Below are 18,748 nucleotides of genomic sequence, written 5' to 3'. Positions count from 1 at the left end.
TTCAGCAAAGAAATATTAGACCATTGTAAACATTACTGTCTGTGTAAAGGGTTGCAGATCGATGAATATTTCGTTTTTTAATTAGTAATTATTTTTGCAAAAAAATTTGTTCATGTTGGAAGTAAGCCTTTACATTCAAAATTACTTTATTATTGTCCTCATTAACTTTTTGTTTTGTAATGTGTTATATCTCTCTCTATTTCCTCACTATCTTACTGAATTTGTGTGTGTGCAGATGGAACGTCTGCAGGTGGAGAACGCAGCAGAGTGGGGTCGTCGGGAGCGTCTGGAGACAGAAAAGCTGGCTCTGGAGAGGGAAAACAAAAAGCTGCGCGCCCAGATGGAAGACCTGGAGGAGCAGCTGGCACGCAAACGCAGGCAGGCAGCCAGCGCCCTGGACACCGACCTCAAGACCATCCAATGTGAGCTGTTTGAGAGGAACAAGGTGAGAGGAGGAGAGCGCCGTCTGCACACTAACCTCAGACAAATAATCACAAACCTATCAGTAAGCATTTCTCAACATCTCAGCATCAGCTCAGATTCTGCTGTACAGCATTGGAGAGATGGATGAAGTGTGGTAGCAGTTTGCAAAGTATCTGAGCCTGTTCCTACAATAAATCCAGGCAGTGTCTCTGAGGTAAATAGGCCATATCCATCAGATCCTGTGCTGCTTGACTGTGGATTTGCGCAATAGCTGCCACGCAGTTTCGATTTTTGATCTTATGTTGTATATTGGCTGTGCTGAGAAAGTTGTCCTGTGTATGTGTGTTGGTAAGATGCTATTGAGGCTCTATTAAAGTAGTGTGTCAGGAAATCCAGACACTTATGGCCAGAGCCCTTATGAGCGGCCATTAGCGCAGCCAGAGATTTATGAAGTGATCCAAAGCTCCCTTCATATAGACGCTGTAAATCACTTGCTCACCTGCTCTCTCATTCCTGCCTTGAAAGTAGGAAAGATTTAAAGAGAGCGGTGAAGAGGGAGAGATGAATATGAGCAGAGAGAGTTGTTTTAGAGGTGAGAGGTATGCCGAAGGGAAAGGAATGGAGAGAAAAAGGGTAAGAGTGAGCCTAGCATGTCAATTAAACCAGTAACAAGGAAAAAGGATATTGTGCCAGGAAACAGACATGTAATCCCTGCATGCGAGGCTCAATGTGTTGGCTTATTTGTTAAATGCACAACATATGGCCATCTGAGAAGGGTGTTGCATTTTTGTGTGTGAGTGTGTGTCCACATGCTGTTGCACATTCCCACACAAGTGATGTCCTGATAGTGGCCGGCGGCCTGCAGTCTGGGAGAGAAACACAGAGAGATTGATGAGCTTGCTCAGGAGCTGTTGAAGCAAATGGATCGATGAGGACAGGAGCGGAGAAACAGGCCACGGCGCACTGAGGACGATGCACCATCACTGACAAAAAGAACAAAGTGTGATTGATACTGAAATCATATCCCGCTCCAGTCACTTTCGCACTTTCTACCACGTTTCCTTCGGCTCCCACCCGTAGATTGATGCATACTGTCACATTTGCTGTTAAACCCAGCATGTGCAGAAGATTGGGAATGGGGCTCAGTGGCTGCTTCCTGTGCGCATGTGTGTGGTTTTCTGGTGTTTGGCATCCCTATGAGAAATGAAATATTGATTTGATCGCGTGGATAAACCTCGGTCACTCATTAGTAGTGTCTTTGTGCTCAAGACACAAAGTCATGGAAAACTTTGAAATGTCAGGCAATTTTAAAATTGAGATTTGTAGGTCTGGTGCAGTTATGCAAGTTAATAAAGTCCTGTATATATGTATATACACACACTAAACTATATATATATATATATATATATACGTGTGTGTGTGTGTGTATATATATATATATATATATATATATATATATATATATATATATATATATATATATATATATATATATATATATATATATATATATATATATATATATATATATATATATAAATAAAGCGACAGGAAAGACTTTTAGATATAAATGCTGTTCTTTTGAACTTTCTCTTCAAAGAATCCTGAAAAAAAAAAAAAGTATCATGTTTTCCACAAAAATATTAAGCAGCACAGCTGTTTTCAACATTTATGATAATGAGAAGAAATGTTTCTTAAGGAACCAAATCAGCATATTAAGATGATTTCTGAAGGATCATGTGACACTGAAGACTGGAGTAATGACTGCTGAAAATTCAGCTTTATGGCATTACAGGAATATATTGTATTTTAATCTATATTAAAATTTGAAAGTGTAATAATATTTCAAAATATTACTGCTTTCACTGTATCTTTGATTAATTAAATGCTGCTTTGGTGAGCACAAGAGACTTCTTTCAAAAACATAAATAAAATCTTAATGATTCCAGACTTTTGAATGGTAGTGTGAATGAATGCGTGAAGAAATAAAGAAATACGTATTCACCCTATAGGTCAAAAGTTTAGAATCATTAACATTTTTTGTTTTTAAAAGAAGTTTGTTATGCTTACCTATGGCTTTTGGCATGCAAATGAGTTTTTTGGGCTTAAGAATGGAATTTAAAGTTTGGAAGTTTAATTGAACATCCCTACCTTTAGGCCTGGATCATACCCGTTCTAACATAGTGACTGATGCCCATCTGGAAGGCTACGTGTTGATTCGAAAAGGGATTCATCAGGTTGGCTGAGGCTCAATCAGAGCTCTCAGTCTGACACTGACAATACCGCATGCACAAACGCAGCTGCAGGTCGGCACATCACATACACACACTTCAAAAACGCTCCAGGTGAATCATGCAGGTGGAAATTCTGCTATTGGTTCTGCTGTTGTCTCTCTATGTGTTTTGATCAGGGACTCGTGGTTTTGTTTGGGCGCGTGACCTCTTACAAACTTCAAAGCGTGTTTGTGTGGGGCTAATACATGATGACGCTTGTGTCTCAACAAACAGAAATAAAATGAGTAGGCCTCCATCCAGATGGAGGAACGTTAGCAAAACAGGCTGGATTTTTTTTTTTATTCCTAAAGGGTTTGTTGAGTCTAGAGTAGGCAAGCTTTGAACTGGAGTTAAAGTCTGTCTCTTGCTCCCGGATCAAAGAGAAGTTTGTCTTTCTGAAGGTCAGTTTAATACCATACTTTTTTTTTTTTTTTTTTCGTCTCTCCCGGTCACACTCCTTTCGTAAATTTTCCATTACGGTCTCAGCAGATCATTCACACTACTATTCAAATGTTTAATAAACTATATAATGATATCTTCTCAAATGAAGAATGTAGTAATAAAGTCAATAATGAAGTCATAGGCTCACTATAATTTTTAAGATTTGTTACAGTGTTTTTATAGTCTAATCTGTGAAGCTCTTTAACCTGCATTGTATGTAAGAAAAGTGCTATCCAAATAATTGTATTGTTTTTATTATTATTATTATTATTATTATTATTATCTAAGAAATGACATAAATGGAAGTATGGGAACTGTGTAGTGAAGTAATAATAAAAAAATATATATTATAGCTTTTCTTAATTACTGTCATTATATAAAAAAAATGTATTAGCACAATTTGCATTTATATATTTTTATTTTAATTATTCTCTTATTTATTTTGTTAATGTTTTTGTTCTGATCTGAGAAGCCATTTGAGTTGTATTGCATATATGAAAAGTGCTATTCAAATTTTAATATTTATAGTCTTTTATTTTTATTATTATTATTAATTTAAAACAGTCTATGGAATAACACAAATGGAAGTAATTGTGTAGTGAAACAATAAATAACGGCTGATTAAATAGTAAGTTAGTTACATGTATTGAGGTTTTGTGCAGTAATATATATTTATAAAAATATGTAGGCACAACTTGAATTTACATTTGTCTACTAAATTTATTCATGCATATAAGCAAAATACTTGATCAAAAGGTTTTGAAGTTCATGGAAAAACACATCATCTGTGAGTGCTGTCATCTGTTTCGTTCTATTTCCATATACAGATGTGCTCTTCACGTTCTGTTCAACATCTCTCCTTAAACTCCTTCAACATCTGGCCAGCCGCTTGCTCGTCCACACAGGTGTTTATCCCTCCTGCTCTGATGGCGTAGAGACAGAGTTCATTCACCAATCACAATGATTAATGAGCCTATATTGGCTGCTCATCTGCTGCTGTTGCTCCCACTTTCTGATGGAAATGCAGTAAACAGTATTGACAGCCAATGTGGGAGCCCATGTGCTCTGTTTTGCCTCTCTGGTTTTGGAAGCAGCATATGAAACTGTGTGTGTGTGTGTAAATCAGCTCCTCTAGTGTGCTACATCTGGAGTAAGCCAGTGTGAAATGAATTGTCTTGCCTTTCAGGTTCTGGGCTGCTTCTCCAGAGGTTTTCCATTTGGGCCTGCTGTGTTTTTCTCACAGGGGTCGCCCTTTACTGATTGAGGTGTCTCGCGCACATTTTTCTTATTTTTCATCCATCAGTTATTGCCAGCTCTCATTCCTCTAACTTTGTCCCCTAAATTGTTTATGATTATTCAATTTTTATGCAATGTAAGAGCTTAAAGGTGAAGTGTATAATTTCTGCACCACATGGAACAACAAAATGGATTTGGAGAAATAACTTTTTCCGAACAAGTTTCTTTCCTTAAACTCATGCCATTGGTTGAGGAAGAAATTGATATGTCAGACTGCTCAACTAGCTGTATTTCAATTCAATTCATTTCACCAAAGAGTTGCATTGAATTGTGTGGAACAGGACAATTGTCTTTTTTTTTTTTTTAAATTAAAATTAATCTTCTATGAAAATAATGACAATTTTCACTTTTGGTTCAACTCCTTAATGTTAGAATTCCTAAGTGTTGGGACCATGACCGTGTGATCCCACGCCAGCCTGTGGAGGCCTGTTAGCGCAAGTCTGAGTTTAATTGAACCCATTAGCACCTACTGCTATGGCTTATTTATGAGCCACTGAGGCTGATGTCCCAGTTAGCCAGCACTGACAACATGCCATTAATGCTGATCTACAGCCCACTGTCTAACCCAAAGGGACAAACGACAAGGTGGACGTATGTATGTGTGGAATGTGCTGTAGAAAATGTGTGGAATGCATTAACTGAATGATCCAAGCGTTTTTTCCCTCTATATTTCTCATTGGCAAATCAGTTGAGGATCTGAGCTCAAGGGAAATCTTCTTCCAGATTTGCATATTTGTAGATTCAGAACATTTTAAATTAAGATGTATAAGCCTAGACATTGATATGTAAGGGTTGAGCAGCTCTGATACCGATGTCTGGGTCCAGGGCTTTTTTTTTTTTTTTTTATCAAGAGAGCTCTCGGTCAGCAAAAAAGCCTTCTCTCAGGACCGATAGGAGAGAAAAGTAGGGGAGGTGAAATGAAGGTTAAACAGAGGCACTCTGCAAAAAAAAAGGAGAGAGACTGATGAGGATGACGATATGAGGATAATGTGCCGAAAGAGAGTGCGGTGTTCATCTCACTTACAATGGAGAGATTGTGAAAGGGGGGGGAGAAATGGACGGATGGACAATACAATCACAGAGGACAATGGATCCGCGCTGTGAAATTGCATGGAGGTAATGAAGGTGAGACATAGAGGTTGAATGGAAAAGGTGACAGGAGAGTGAGAAAAAGAGAAGGGAAGCAAAGGAAAAAGTAATTGGAACCTCAGGATTGAATGAAGAAAGTATAGGGGCTAGATCAGGTGAAATAGTCTCACTTTAAATCTGATGTCCGGGTTAAAGGTCATGTGATGTTTCAAGGGGTGCTGTGTAGTCAGAATAAGGCCTTTCTTGCATGCTGCAATTTATTGCCTCAAGAATCCCTACAGCAGTGCAGCAACATTACCAGCCCAGCTCTTCAGCAGAGGGTCATGGCTGTTTTTGTCTGTGTGTCTGTCTTGTGGCATTTTAATGAAGCTTTGTTTCATTAAAACATTATTCAAATTCATAACTTCAATAGGGTGAAATTCCTCTGTGAGCAATGTCCAAAAATGAAATCATTGGCAGAAGCAAAAGCATTTATTGGCCATAAACATTTTAGTTGCCACGATTTTAATTTTTTGTATTATATTTGTCCCCATTTCAGCAGAATTATTTGTATAATTGCTTAATAAATGCATTGTAATCTCTTAAATGTAAATAATTGTAATAATTATAATTGAAATGTATTTAATATATATATCAGGGGCGTTTCCTCTGAGGAAGCAGGGGAGGCAGTGTCTCCTCTCCTCAAAATTGGATGAGAAAATATTTGATATTACAAAAATAAAACCGCACAAATATGACTAAATAAGATATTAAAAGTCTAAAAGTCACTCGTTTTTAGTATCACTGTCCAACAGCGACACCCACAGGTAAAGTTACAGCGGAGGCTTGCCTCCCTTCGGTCCATTGACTTTCTACAGAGAGCCCTTAGCGTGCCGTGACTTTTCTGGAGGCTCATTGTGATGAATGGGGAAAAGTCACGTGAGATCGGTTAAGATTGGATGTGATTGGTTCTTGCGATAAATCCCACCTATTGTTTTCGTGCGATCTCTCGGTCTGAATGAAGAAAATGATGGCGTTATTGACTAATTATAAAGTAAGTACGCAACTCTCCTGCTTAGATATCACTGCTTTGTGTCACATCAAAATTAAACATGAAATGGCTTGAAAACGTGATGACTGTCAGTTTTTAGTGAGCATTCAGCTTGATGAAATGAAAGATGTTTCTTCGTGCCTGTGACAATGGGCATTTATGACTATAACCCGAAAATAAGTTGACTATTAAAAAGACTAATAAAAAATCGGAGTGTCTATTTACAAGTGCAAATAGGCCGCCTTGTTGGCAGAGGTTATTTACACTAACTCCGCCCACCAATGTGTGATCACAAAGCATTACAGAAGACTATCTTCCCTTACCAGCTCCAGTGGCGCAGGAGAAGTACGTGTTGAAGTCGTTTATGACGCAATCGACCGGTGTTCGGGTTTTGCCAAACTTTTTTTCGTACCTTTTCAAATCAGATATCACGTCGGAAAAGCATGTGTTTTCAATAATAATGAAGGAAATAATCTTGTAATCTAAGTTGAACTTAAAGTATCGGGTAGGTGTAGAGAAGGATTTATTGTCCCAATAAGGTGACATCCATTTAATAATTTGAATTAAAATTGTAATTTACACTCAATATGTTATTATTGCATACTGTTTTATAATGTACTACAATACTGAAGCGAAGATAACTATTTGCAATAAGTAGTATAAATAGCAGAAAATCTATTTAAATATAATCTATAGCTATTTGCACTTAGTTTAAACATTAAGTGTAACTGGGACATGAATTTTATATATATGTATGTGTGTGTGTGTATATGTGTGTGTTATATATATATATATATATGGGTACAAAAGGGCTAAAGGCACCCCGGGGGTAAAAGGCGCCTTTGATATAATTTTCATCTAAACCACTAGATGGCACAGAAACATGGCTTAGCACTTTCCAAAACATTCACTTTTCAAGATGCAAGCGTGTATTTATCTGATATTTGATTGCGCACAGCAGCGCAAAGTTGATTCTGTGCTTACTTGATCTAATATTTTATGTTTTTTAAAATGTTGTAGATTTAAGTAGCAAATGAGAATCACTAAAATTAATCCATATATTTTGAGACAAAGGTCTTCTTTATGATTTTCAGCTTTAAGATAATTAAAGCAACAGTTTTTAAATAATGAAGAATATGTAAAAGTATGGTATTTGGGGTAAAAAGCGCCCCCGCAATTGGGGCTAAAGGCGCACAGCAATTAACATGATAATTAATAGATGACTGACTTTTCCATTTGTTGACATGACATGGTTAGATTCAGATGGTAAATATCATATATTATGTTGGGTGTCCATATTAGAGATAATCACCATGTTTAGAATGAAACCATATTTAAAAACATGATATTAATCATATCATATAATAAAATATCATTTGTTGTTACTACTGTAAATATATTCAATTATTATTGGATCTCCTTCAGTACTTTCATAATCTTTGCTTATTAAAATGATTATGTATTTTAAAATATTTTTTATATTAACTTATTTTAATGACGGTATATTTATTGAACAAAAATTAATTATTTTATTTTTCAAAATAAGCAGAAAATAAACTAACTTTGCTAAAGTGATTGTTTTGAACAAGTATTAACTTAGACATTATTTTAAAAAACATTATTTTAGCTGAAGTATTTGTATCAATACTGTGTGCCTTTTACCCCATGCTGGCGGGCCTTTTACCCCATGTGTGGGGTAAAAGGCGCCCCTTGCCACCTCATACATTTTATAAGATTTTTAAACAAAATAAACAACTTGAATGATTTATTTCCACACAAAATCTGTTGCTCCATTAATGTTCAATACAACGTATATATTTTTTCTGCGATTATACATTTTAGGCGCAGGGAATAGCACATTTTTTCTTAAGGGGGGCCTTTAGCCCCGTTGTACCCTATATATTAGGGATGGCTCGATACCATAATTTTGGCTTCGGTACGATACCAGAATGTAATACCTCGGTATCGATACCATAGGTGACAAATATCCAGCCTCAAAAGATAAGTGAATTGAAAATAATTTTATTAAAATAATAATAATAAAAACAGATTCATATCTTAATACTTTTGTATCAAACTGTAACAAAAAAAACCTACAGGGAACATAGGTTACATTTTGATGTTGGAGGAAAAAAATATATATAACTGAAGTAATAAAATGAAAATATATTCATATCATCTTATCTTTTCAGTTCAAACACACAGTGCAAACAAAATGTCTCAAAATGTAACAAAAACCTACCGGGAATATAGGTTACATTTTGACTGAGTTTGAAGGAAAAAAAAATACAACTGAAGTAATGCAATTAATGCAACAAATGTTGCTTTATTGTAAAGTGTTATTCTAACAGTCAAAGTAATATTCAAAATCACGTTATTATTTCTCTCTCTCTCAGATTGTTTTCAGATTTCAGCCTCAGATAGCCAAAGAAAAAGCATTAAATATAAATCTCGCTCTCTCGGCTGCTTCATATTAGCAGAAACATTCCCTTCATATTATTGAATATAGCAATATATTAATATAGCAAAACTCTTGCTTAATTCAAATTCAATTAATTTTCGATTGTATGAAATGCAAGTGCATATATTACGTGACCAAAACTTCACTGGTTCTAGCGTGTCACACGCACATTTGCACTTACTGTACACATCTGTATGTGCGTTGATCAGTTGTAAATAAAGGTTCAAATTAAATCTGAATTTATGAATGATGCATCCACCTGTCGATCTATTAATTCTCTGAAAAGATCAGGATGAGCAAGCGACAAATGCTTAAAAAGATTTGTGTTGCCTCCTGTGGCAACACATGATTTATAGCAACACTTGCATACAGGTGCAGCCAGTAAGGTCAGTTCGTTCACCTTTATCATCTGTTTTGAATGCAAAGTAATGCCATATTTCACTTATGCTGTTCTCTTTATTTATTAATTTAAATAAATTAATGCGTTGATAGAGTTTTGTGTGTTTGATCGATCGCGTGGTTCTGTTGTCACATTTACCGGTTGCGCAGCAATTTGGGAAGCACTGCCACCTACAGGTGCACTTCGCAACAGCAGCGTATGAAATACCGAATTGAGCAAAATGTACTAAATTGTGACAAACAGAACAGGTCAGTGTGTTATTCACAGCATTATGTGGCAGTTCCTTTGGTTTTTACTTGATTTGGCACATGTTAATTTTGGACCCTGTCTGTAAGGTTGCTTGTTAAAACCACCAATCTGCCTGTAGACTCTTAAGGTGAACTCCAATTTAGATTCAGGCAGTGTAGATTGCTCACAAAGCACCATTCATTTGAAAGGCACAGCAAATTCTATTTGTAGACGGCACATCCATTTTCCTGGCCAGTTCCCTGTTCTCAGGTCAGGGCCACTAAAAGCCACAGACACTATTTTATCAGCTCCTGGCCCACTGTTTTTGCCCACTGTGAAGCTGGAGTGAGTGAATCATCCTCTCAGTCTGTCAAGAGAAATAGTGTTAGGAAGGCACAAACTGGCAGAGAAACCATTATGGCTCCAGCGGCTCCTACATCGCCCCATTTTCCCATCGACTGAGGCGTCCCGCCCCCAGACCACGCTCTCTCTTAGCTGTCTTATTAGGCTTGATCTAATCCTCGGCTGTAATGATAGCTGTAAGGCAGGGTCAGGGGGTTGTGCTGGATTTTAGTTGCACTTGTTGAAGTTAAACTTGTTGAAGTTTGTGTTCATTAGACGATGCTTTCTTATGTAAAGCAACCTAATGTAGTCATTTCCCCAGAGCACTGCTCGAGGACTCCACAGTAATAGGGACTCTCCAGATCATAGATCCCCACTTAGTGGATTTGGAGTTCCAACCTTATTTTACTAGTCCAGATCTTTAGCCACTAAGCTACCACAAAGTCCCTTGGCAGCCATATTCGTAATGCCCCTGGGCAGCTATTTCCAGCCATGCAGCTACTATCTACTTGAAATGGGAAAGATTTGAATTTACAACCCGAATTACGGAAATGTTGGGACGTTTTTTTTAAATTTGAATAAAATGAAAACTAAAAGAATTTCAAATCACATGAGCCAGTTTTGGTGTTGGAATTTGGTCCCATTATTGCTTGATATAGGTTTCCAGCTGCTGAAGAGTTCGTGGTCGTCTTTGATGTATTTTTCATTTAATGATGCACCAAATGTTCTCTATAGGTGAAAGTTCTGGACTGCAGGCAGGCCAATTCACCACCCGGACTCTTCTACTACGAAGCCATGCTGTTGTAATAGCTGCAGTATGTGGTTTTGCATTGTCCTGCTGAAATACACAAGGCCTTCCGTCCCTGAAATAGACATTGTCTGGAGGGGAGCATATGTTGCTCTAAAACCTTTATATACCTTTCAGCATTCACAGTGCCTTCCAAAACATGCAAGCTGCCCATACCGTATGCACTTATGCACCCCATACCATCAGAGATGCTGGTTTTTGAACTGAACGCTGATGACACGCTGGAAGGTCTCCCTCCACTTTAGCCTGGAGGACACGGCGTCCGTGATTTCCAACAAGAATGACAAATGTGGACTCGTCTGACCATAGAACACTTTGAAACAGTCCATTTTAAATGAGCCTTGGCCCACAGGACACGACGGCGCTTCTGGACCATGTTCACATATGGCTTCCTTTTTGCATGATAGAGCTTTAGTTGGCATCTGCAGATGGCATGGTGGATTGTGTTTACCGACAGTGGTTTCTGGAAGTATTCCTGGGCCCATTTAGTAATGTCAATGACAGAATCATGCCCATGAGTGATGCAGTGTCGTCTTAGGGCCCGAAGACCACGGGCATCCAACAAAGGTCTTCGGCCTTGTCCCTTACGCACAGAGAGTTCTCCAGTTTCTCTGAATCTTTTGATGATGTTATGCACTGTAGATGATGAGATTTGCAAAGCCTTTTCAATTTGATGTTGAAGAACGTTGTATATATAAAATATTCCACAATCTTTTTACACACACTTTCACAGATTGGAGAGCCTCTCCCATCTTTACTTCTGAGAGACTCTACCTCTCTAAGACGTCCCTTTTATAGCTAATCATGTTACAGACCTGATGTCAATTAACTTAATTAGCTGCTAGATGTTCTCCCAGCTGAATCTTTTCAAAATGTCTTGCTTTTTCAGCCCATTGTTGCCCCCGTGCCAACTTTTTGAGCTCATTTAGTGGATAAAAGTGTAAAATTTATCTGTTTAAACATTTGTTATGTTCTTTATGTTCTATTGTGAATAAAATATTGGCTCATTTGATTTGAAAGTTTTTATTTTATTCAAATTTTAAAAAACTTCCCAACATTTCCGGAGTTGTATACAAATATTTGCATAATAATTATAATATTAAATTATAGTAATTTTTCTGACAATTTTCCAACAGTTCTCTGCTTTATAATTAAATGGGCCATTTTTGCTTAATATTGATGATAATGTACGTTATTGTTTATATTAAAATTTAATTTTATATGACCTTTGCGCTCTTTAATATTTTTGTGGAAACCATAATACTTTTTCAGTCTTTGATATCAATTTAATGCATCCTTGCTCAAAAGTATTAAATATAATTTATTAAACGATGATATAGTTTATATAAAAAATAATTTTATATAGCATTTTTGTTGTATTGCTGTATGTTTTAATGAAAATTTTAAATTCTCTCTGTCTCTCTCTATATATGTGTGTGTATATGTATGTGTGTATGTGTGTGTGTGTGTGTATATATATATATATATATATATAATTGTAGTTTGTATTGAAAAATAATTTTAAATGAGCGTTTCCAACAGTCGCGCTTATAATTAAAATGTTTTATGGTTTGAAATAATAAAAAAAACACTATGCTTTTTTAAAATTTATTTATTTATTTTTTCTTCAGGGTAGTCAAACTAATGAATGTTGTAGAGTAAATTAACAGTCGATTGACCCTTTTAACTGCAGAGCAGGACTACAGCCTACATATTGAGTGTTATGATTTCTCCTGAGTATTACATACTGTATCCTCTGCTTCATACAGTCTCTGGATGCCATCATGGCTGGGTTGTATAACTAGTTGTGGGTGTGAGGCATCTTTATGTGAATATATATGAACACCAGGAGTTGAGTTTGCTTTTTTCTTATGTTGAATGCGAGTAAGAAAGGTCGGGTTAGCGTTAAGCTCCAGAAATACATAAAACCTACTGTATGTCAGAGAGCTGCAAAGTGGCCAGAACTAGTTTGGCATATTTATTTAGCTAGAGCAATGTAATTCATTAAATAATATTATATATTTCAACCTAAAGCCTTGTCAGCTTATAGCTGGCTGTGCATGGGCGGCAGCAGTTGAAGCCACTCGATGCACACCATTTGTTGAGCGTGTCAAAAAGCTCTCGCCTCTCTGCTCCCTGCTCTCGTTGCTGCTGCATGAAAGGCAAATTGAAAAGGAAATAGAATATTCTAAGACTGTGCGTTTGTGTATTTTTGATCTTTCAGAGTGGGAGTGAGAGACAGAGAGATGTGATTTTGCCTAGCATCACAAGGTGTGTGTTCTGAGCGCAGTGGGCCAGATGTTTAAGCTGATTTCAGGATCTGAAAGCCAGTGAGGAGGAAACATTTAACAGCCTTCCCCCATGCGGCTGTACAGCCTCACCCTGTCTTCGCTTACCATTATTCATTTACTCTGGGCGTATGTGTCTGTTTGCATTCATCTCGATATTATTTCACTAAGTATTTTTTTTGTCTTCACATCCTCTGGTTGTATTCCCATGTGTGTAGAACCGTATGTCTAAATCTTTCTGTTGATCAGGTGTCTGTTCCCATATCCCAGGTTTCCATTTCTCACTTTCCATTTCCTTCTGCTGCAGTAAATTTCTGTAGCATCATAGATCATTCATCAAGACGTGGCATGTTTTATTCATCCGGCCCCCTCTTTCCTTCCACTTTCTTTCACTATCAAAACACTCACCAAAGATGGCTAGGCCCAAATTACCCCAGATGAAAAATTTAACTTTTAAGTGGAGAAGGCTGTTAAATCGCACTCCTTTTTTTTTCTCTCAATATGATGTCATTTGTAATTTTACCTTCCTCCCACTTAACATGTATTTTTCATCTTTTCAGATGGTTTCTTCCCTCTGTCTCTCATGCAAATCTTTTTTCTTTGAAGTTTTCTACTTTCACATACAGTTCACCACTGTTTTGCATGACCAAAGAAACTTTATTTATTTATATTTTTTTTACCTGACTGTCTATCATTTCACAAACTATGTTGTACGCTGGGTGAGAGGCATTGATATTGTGTTGTTTCTTTCAAGATTAGCACTGTTTTGATGTTTTTTTAAACAATCTGTGTCTGGGTATATTATTTAAAATAACAGTGTAGATTTACAGTCAGGTCCATATATATATTTGGACAATTACACAATTTTCATAATTTTGGCTCTGTATGCCACCAGAATAGAATTAAAATGAAACAATGGAGATGACATTGAAGTGCAGACTTTAAGCTTTACTTCAAGGAACTGTAACTCATGGACATCACCAAAGATTGTGTTTGCTGCAGCTGACTTCAGTTGTTGTTTGTGGGTCTTTCTGCCTTTAGTTTTGTCTTTAACAAGTGAAATGCATGCTCAATCCGGTTGAGATCAGGAGATTGATTTGGCCATTGCAGAATATTCCACTTTTTTACCTTCAAAAACTTCTGGGTTGCTTTTGCAGTATGTTTTGGGTCATTGTCCATTTGTACTATGAAGTGCTGTCCAATCAACTTTGCTTCTGGTTGCTTCTGTCTTCTGTCATGCCTTCAATAAACACCAGTGAAGAAACGGGCAGGAAACATCACAGACCCCTCTCACCCCAGACACAACCTGTTTGCACTTCTCCCCTCAAGCAGAACTAGATCTCTCTAGTGCACAGAGATCTTCTAGTGCACAGATCTCTGTGCACTAGGACATCTAGGCATAAAAACAGTTTTCCCCCCCATGCCATCTCCAGCTTAAACAGCTCACACATGAATCATTACCTGTGTTCTGTAATTCATTTCTGTGATTCATTCTCTATCTTTAATTATTGCCTCTTTCTCAAGTATTATGTAAATACATATGCATATCTCTCTATTTATACAGCTGTATATAGAGTAAATAATGCACAAATCTGTACATAAATCTACTGTTCATATACAGTACATTATTATTATTTATTGTCAAGTCTTATTATTTAAATGTTTTTCTGTTCTCACGTCAGATGTGTGTGTATGTATGCATGTATGCATGTACCAGGAGCACCTTAAAAAACCACAACAAATTCCTCGTGTGTTTGCGCACACCTGGTGAATAAAGCTAATTCTGATTCTGATTCAGTAACCCAGTGCTACTGGAAGCCATGCACGCTAATGCCATCGCACTGCTCCACCATGTTTCACAGATGATGTTATATGCTTTGGATCATGAGATGTTTCAAGCCTTCTCCATACTTTTTCTTAATTTCAGCCGTCCAGAAGTGGTCTGTTTTTTTTAGATGTTTTTTGACAAAGTCTAATCTGGCCTGGTTTGTACCTTGTGGTGTAGGCCTTTTTTTGTACCTTTGACAGTGACAGGCCTACCTCCTGGAGAGTGTTCTTCTCTTGGCTGGATGTTGTGAAAGTGTTTTTCTTTACTATGGAGAGGATCCTTCGATCATCCACCACTGTTGTCCTCCGTGGATGTCCATGCCTTTTTATGTTGCTGAGCTCACCAGTGTATTCTTTTTTTCTCAGAATGTACCAAACTGTTGATTTGGCCACTCCTAATGTTCCTGCTATTTCTCGGATGGATTTGTTTGCAATTGTCTGTTTCACTTGTATGGAGAGATCCTTTGACCGCAGGATGTGGGTTCACAGCAACAGCTTCTAATGAAAATGGCACACTTAGAATCAACTCCAGACCTTTTACCTGCTTGATGTAGAAATGATGAAAGAATAGCCCACATCTGTCCATGAAATGGCTTTGGAGTCAGTTGTCCAATTACTTATGGTCCATTGAAAAAGGGGGAGTTACATATTAAAGAGCTGTAATTCCTTAACCTTTCCTCCAGTTGTGATGGGAATACCCTCAAATTAAAGCTCAGATTGTGCACTTTAAGCCCATATTCATTATATAACTTTAACTTGAATATATTTTGGACAGCAGCTTAAAAAATTTCCCTGTGTCCAAATATATATGGACCTGAGTGTATAAGTCAATATATAGTTTAATTTCTGTATTATTGAACTTGATTTGCCAAGGAGAATTGCCAGTAGTATAGCAGCGGAGGCATGATTATACTATTGTATTTTTTTTTTTAATTAATATTTTTAATTAGCTTTGTTTTATAATTCTATTATCATTTTAAATGTGATTTTGTCACTTGTTTTTTAACCTTTCTAAATGGTTATATTAATAGTTTTAGTTTTTAGTCATTTTGGTATTTAGTAAAGTAATTTCTTATTTTATTTATTTTTTTAAATAAATGTTTTTGAACATTTTTCCCACCATTGTTTTAACCCTTTCAAATTAAAAGGCTGTTTTTTGCTCATGTAACATATCAAATGGATAACTATGCTTACTCAGGGGTGGCAAGTTACTTTCAGGTCAGATCTAGTTTCCGCAGCACCATCTTTCAAAACAGCCTCTTGCAAGATTGTTGTTAAGCCTCTTGTTAAGATCTGACTGACATGATCAGGGATCAGGGATCAGTCAGTCAGTCTTCCTTACAGATATGCAGCACTGCATATGATACCCAGTGTTTGGTTCAACAGTTTATAGCAGTTATTTTTCAGATACTTTTCATTTTCGCTCTCTCTACAACCAACCCAGAACAAAATGACTTAAAAGAAATGTATTAAAAAGTTATAATCATTAAACAAGTAATATTGTAATATAATAATAATAATAATAATAATGAATATAAAATAAAATAATCTGAAATTGTATATGTAGATGGAATGGGAAAAATGGGTTTGTTAACATGGTATCAAAATGTCAAGGATAAACTCAGCGTTTGTCAAACTGACTGTTTTTAAAGACATTTTGATTTGGTAAAAACACTTGTATAGTCTTTGATCACCCTACGCACGCGCTTGCACGTACAGCACCTCAGCAGGCCATATTGAGCGATGTGCTCCACATACAGAGCAGTGTGATTTGCTCTGGGGTTAACTATGCTGTGGCTCTCTCAGTAAAAACACAAGTAGATCTTGTCCTCCTTTCCAGTGACCCAGAAATCAATAGAACACAGCGGCATGGGATTCTCATTCTGCCAGGTGGCTTAGACTAGAGAGTATAAGTGTGTGTGTGTGTGCTTTTCATTCTTCTGTCCTCTTAAGCTGTTACTATCTTTTAAGGTCTAATCTTTCATATCAGTATGAAAAGGTTGAACCATTGACACTAAAAAAAAAAAGTATGAATCTCCATGTATGTGTGCATAAGTGCTCCCACTCTAAAACAAATATACTGTTTGGCTGCTCATGTTATGGGGGAGGTACATTATGAATGAGATTTGTCTAGCTACTTGATTATCCTCTTAAATTATTAATGGATTCTGGTGCTTCCCTTTGGCTTCCACCCCCCTCGATCTCCCTAGACTCTCTCTCTCTCTTTGTTCCTCACGGTTATGGCCACAGAGAGGTTTGTATGAGCTCTCTGTGTGTGTACAGAAATGGGAGAAGGTCAGAACACGAAGTAGATCATACTGGGTTAGTTCTCACCTAGAGATATGCATAAGTACTTGACTTAACTGTTGAAGTGGTTGTGTCATACCATACTACTATATGTTGCCAATGTTGAGCACAAACTCTTGCATTATACATGGACTTTAGAATTTATTGTTTGCCTACAAACATATTTGTAGGTTATTTATATATGGATGTATATATGTCTTTATGTTTTTTTTTTTTTCTTTTAATTATTCATGATTTTATCTATTGAGAAAAACATGTACTCAAACACTTTTTGAACACTTTGATGTTCACCTCAAAGTTCTGGATAGAAATGATTTTCAGCACTGATTTAAAATGTAATATACAATATGCCACTAATAGATTTGTTTTACTAAAAATATTTATTTTATTTTTCACTTGCACTGTGTATATAGGTAATATGTGCTTACCATTTAAAAGATTGGGGTGTAGTAAGAATTTTTTTAGCGTTCTTATTTTTTAGTCTCATGCTCACCAAGGCTTTGTTTATTTGATTAAGAATGCAGAAACCGTAATAATGTGTTTTTTATTTTTATTTATTTTTTTATTAATTTATTTCAATTTAAAATTTTAATATATTTTAAAATGTCATTTCCTTTTGCAAAACTTAATTTACTTAATTACTTTAATGAATCCTTGCTGAATAAAAGTATTTATTTCTTTAAAAAAATCTTACTGACCCCAAACTTTTGAACAATAGTGTAAATGTAAAAAAACTGTTATGTGTTAAAGATTATTGTATTAATCTACATAATCTGAAGCAAAATGCGTGAATGGTGGATTGGTGTTCAATGTTAATGTTAAAATTAGTGCTGTCAATCGATTAAAAAATTTAATCGCATTAATCACAGTCATGGACTGTGATTAATCATGATTAATCACAAATTTAAAATCCTAGGATTTACCTGTAAATGTGTTGAAAAAGAAATGCATGAAACTAGTTTAAGGAAACAGAACCTTTCGCACTTCGGCGAGTTATGAGACATAATCCTTATTATTCTTTTATCATTATTCTTTTGTTTTTATTCAGCCATTATCAGCCTTTAAACTGGCAATAAAACGTTTACCAAGCCACATCGCTTCAATCCCAGTATACATTTACCCAACTATTATCAAAAGTATTTCTAAATAAATACAACAAAACATTTCTTGCAACTTTACGTGAAGTATTATGACAAAATGCATTATAAAGAAGAATTGGACCTGTTCTGCAGCTGCATTAGAGCTAATATTAGCATCATGCTACATAAGACAATTTATGAGATTAATAGTGCACTTTTACTCAGAACTCACTTCAAACCACCATCGAGTGTTTGTAATAACTTCCTTTTGCGATCACATGTGGAATTTGGTCGTTTACTGTTGTTAAAATATGCTATTTATAGCCTTTTATATCGCTGCACAAATTAGCATTTCAGATGTACACATTAATCTAAAAAAAAAAAACACATACGGGCCATATCCTATCGGAATCATGTGTTTATTATCTTATATAATCTATAGTGGCTGTTGTCATG

The 18,748-nt window shown here is 36.2% G+C and overlaps 1 protein-coding gene across 1 annotated transcript in view; it reads left to right on the top strand.

Moving 5' to 3' along the window:
* ccdc102a (coiled-coil domain containing 102A) overlaps window positions 1–18,748 on the top strand; it is a 75,752-nt gene that overhangs the window by 39,388 nt on the left and 17,616 nt on the right. The window contains exon 6 of the mRNA XM_058782946.1: window positions 236–445. Within this exon, the coding sequence (XP_058638929.1) occupies window positions 236–445 (210 nt within the window). The remainder of the gene's footprint in view (window positions 1–235; window positions 446–18,748) is intronic.

This window comes from Onychostoma macrolepis, chromosome 07, assembly GCF_012432095.1.
Source record: "Onychostoma macrolepis isolate SWU-2019 chromosome 07, ASM1243209v1, whole genome shotgun sequence".
In the NCBI taxonomy this organism is placed as follows: Eukaryota; Metazoa; Chordata; class Actinopteri; order Cypriniformes; family Cyprinidae; genus Onychostoma; species Onychostoma macrolepis.
Note: the sequence above shows the minus strand (reverse complement) of the source record. Positions and strands in the feature narration are given on the sequence as shown.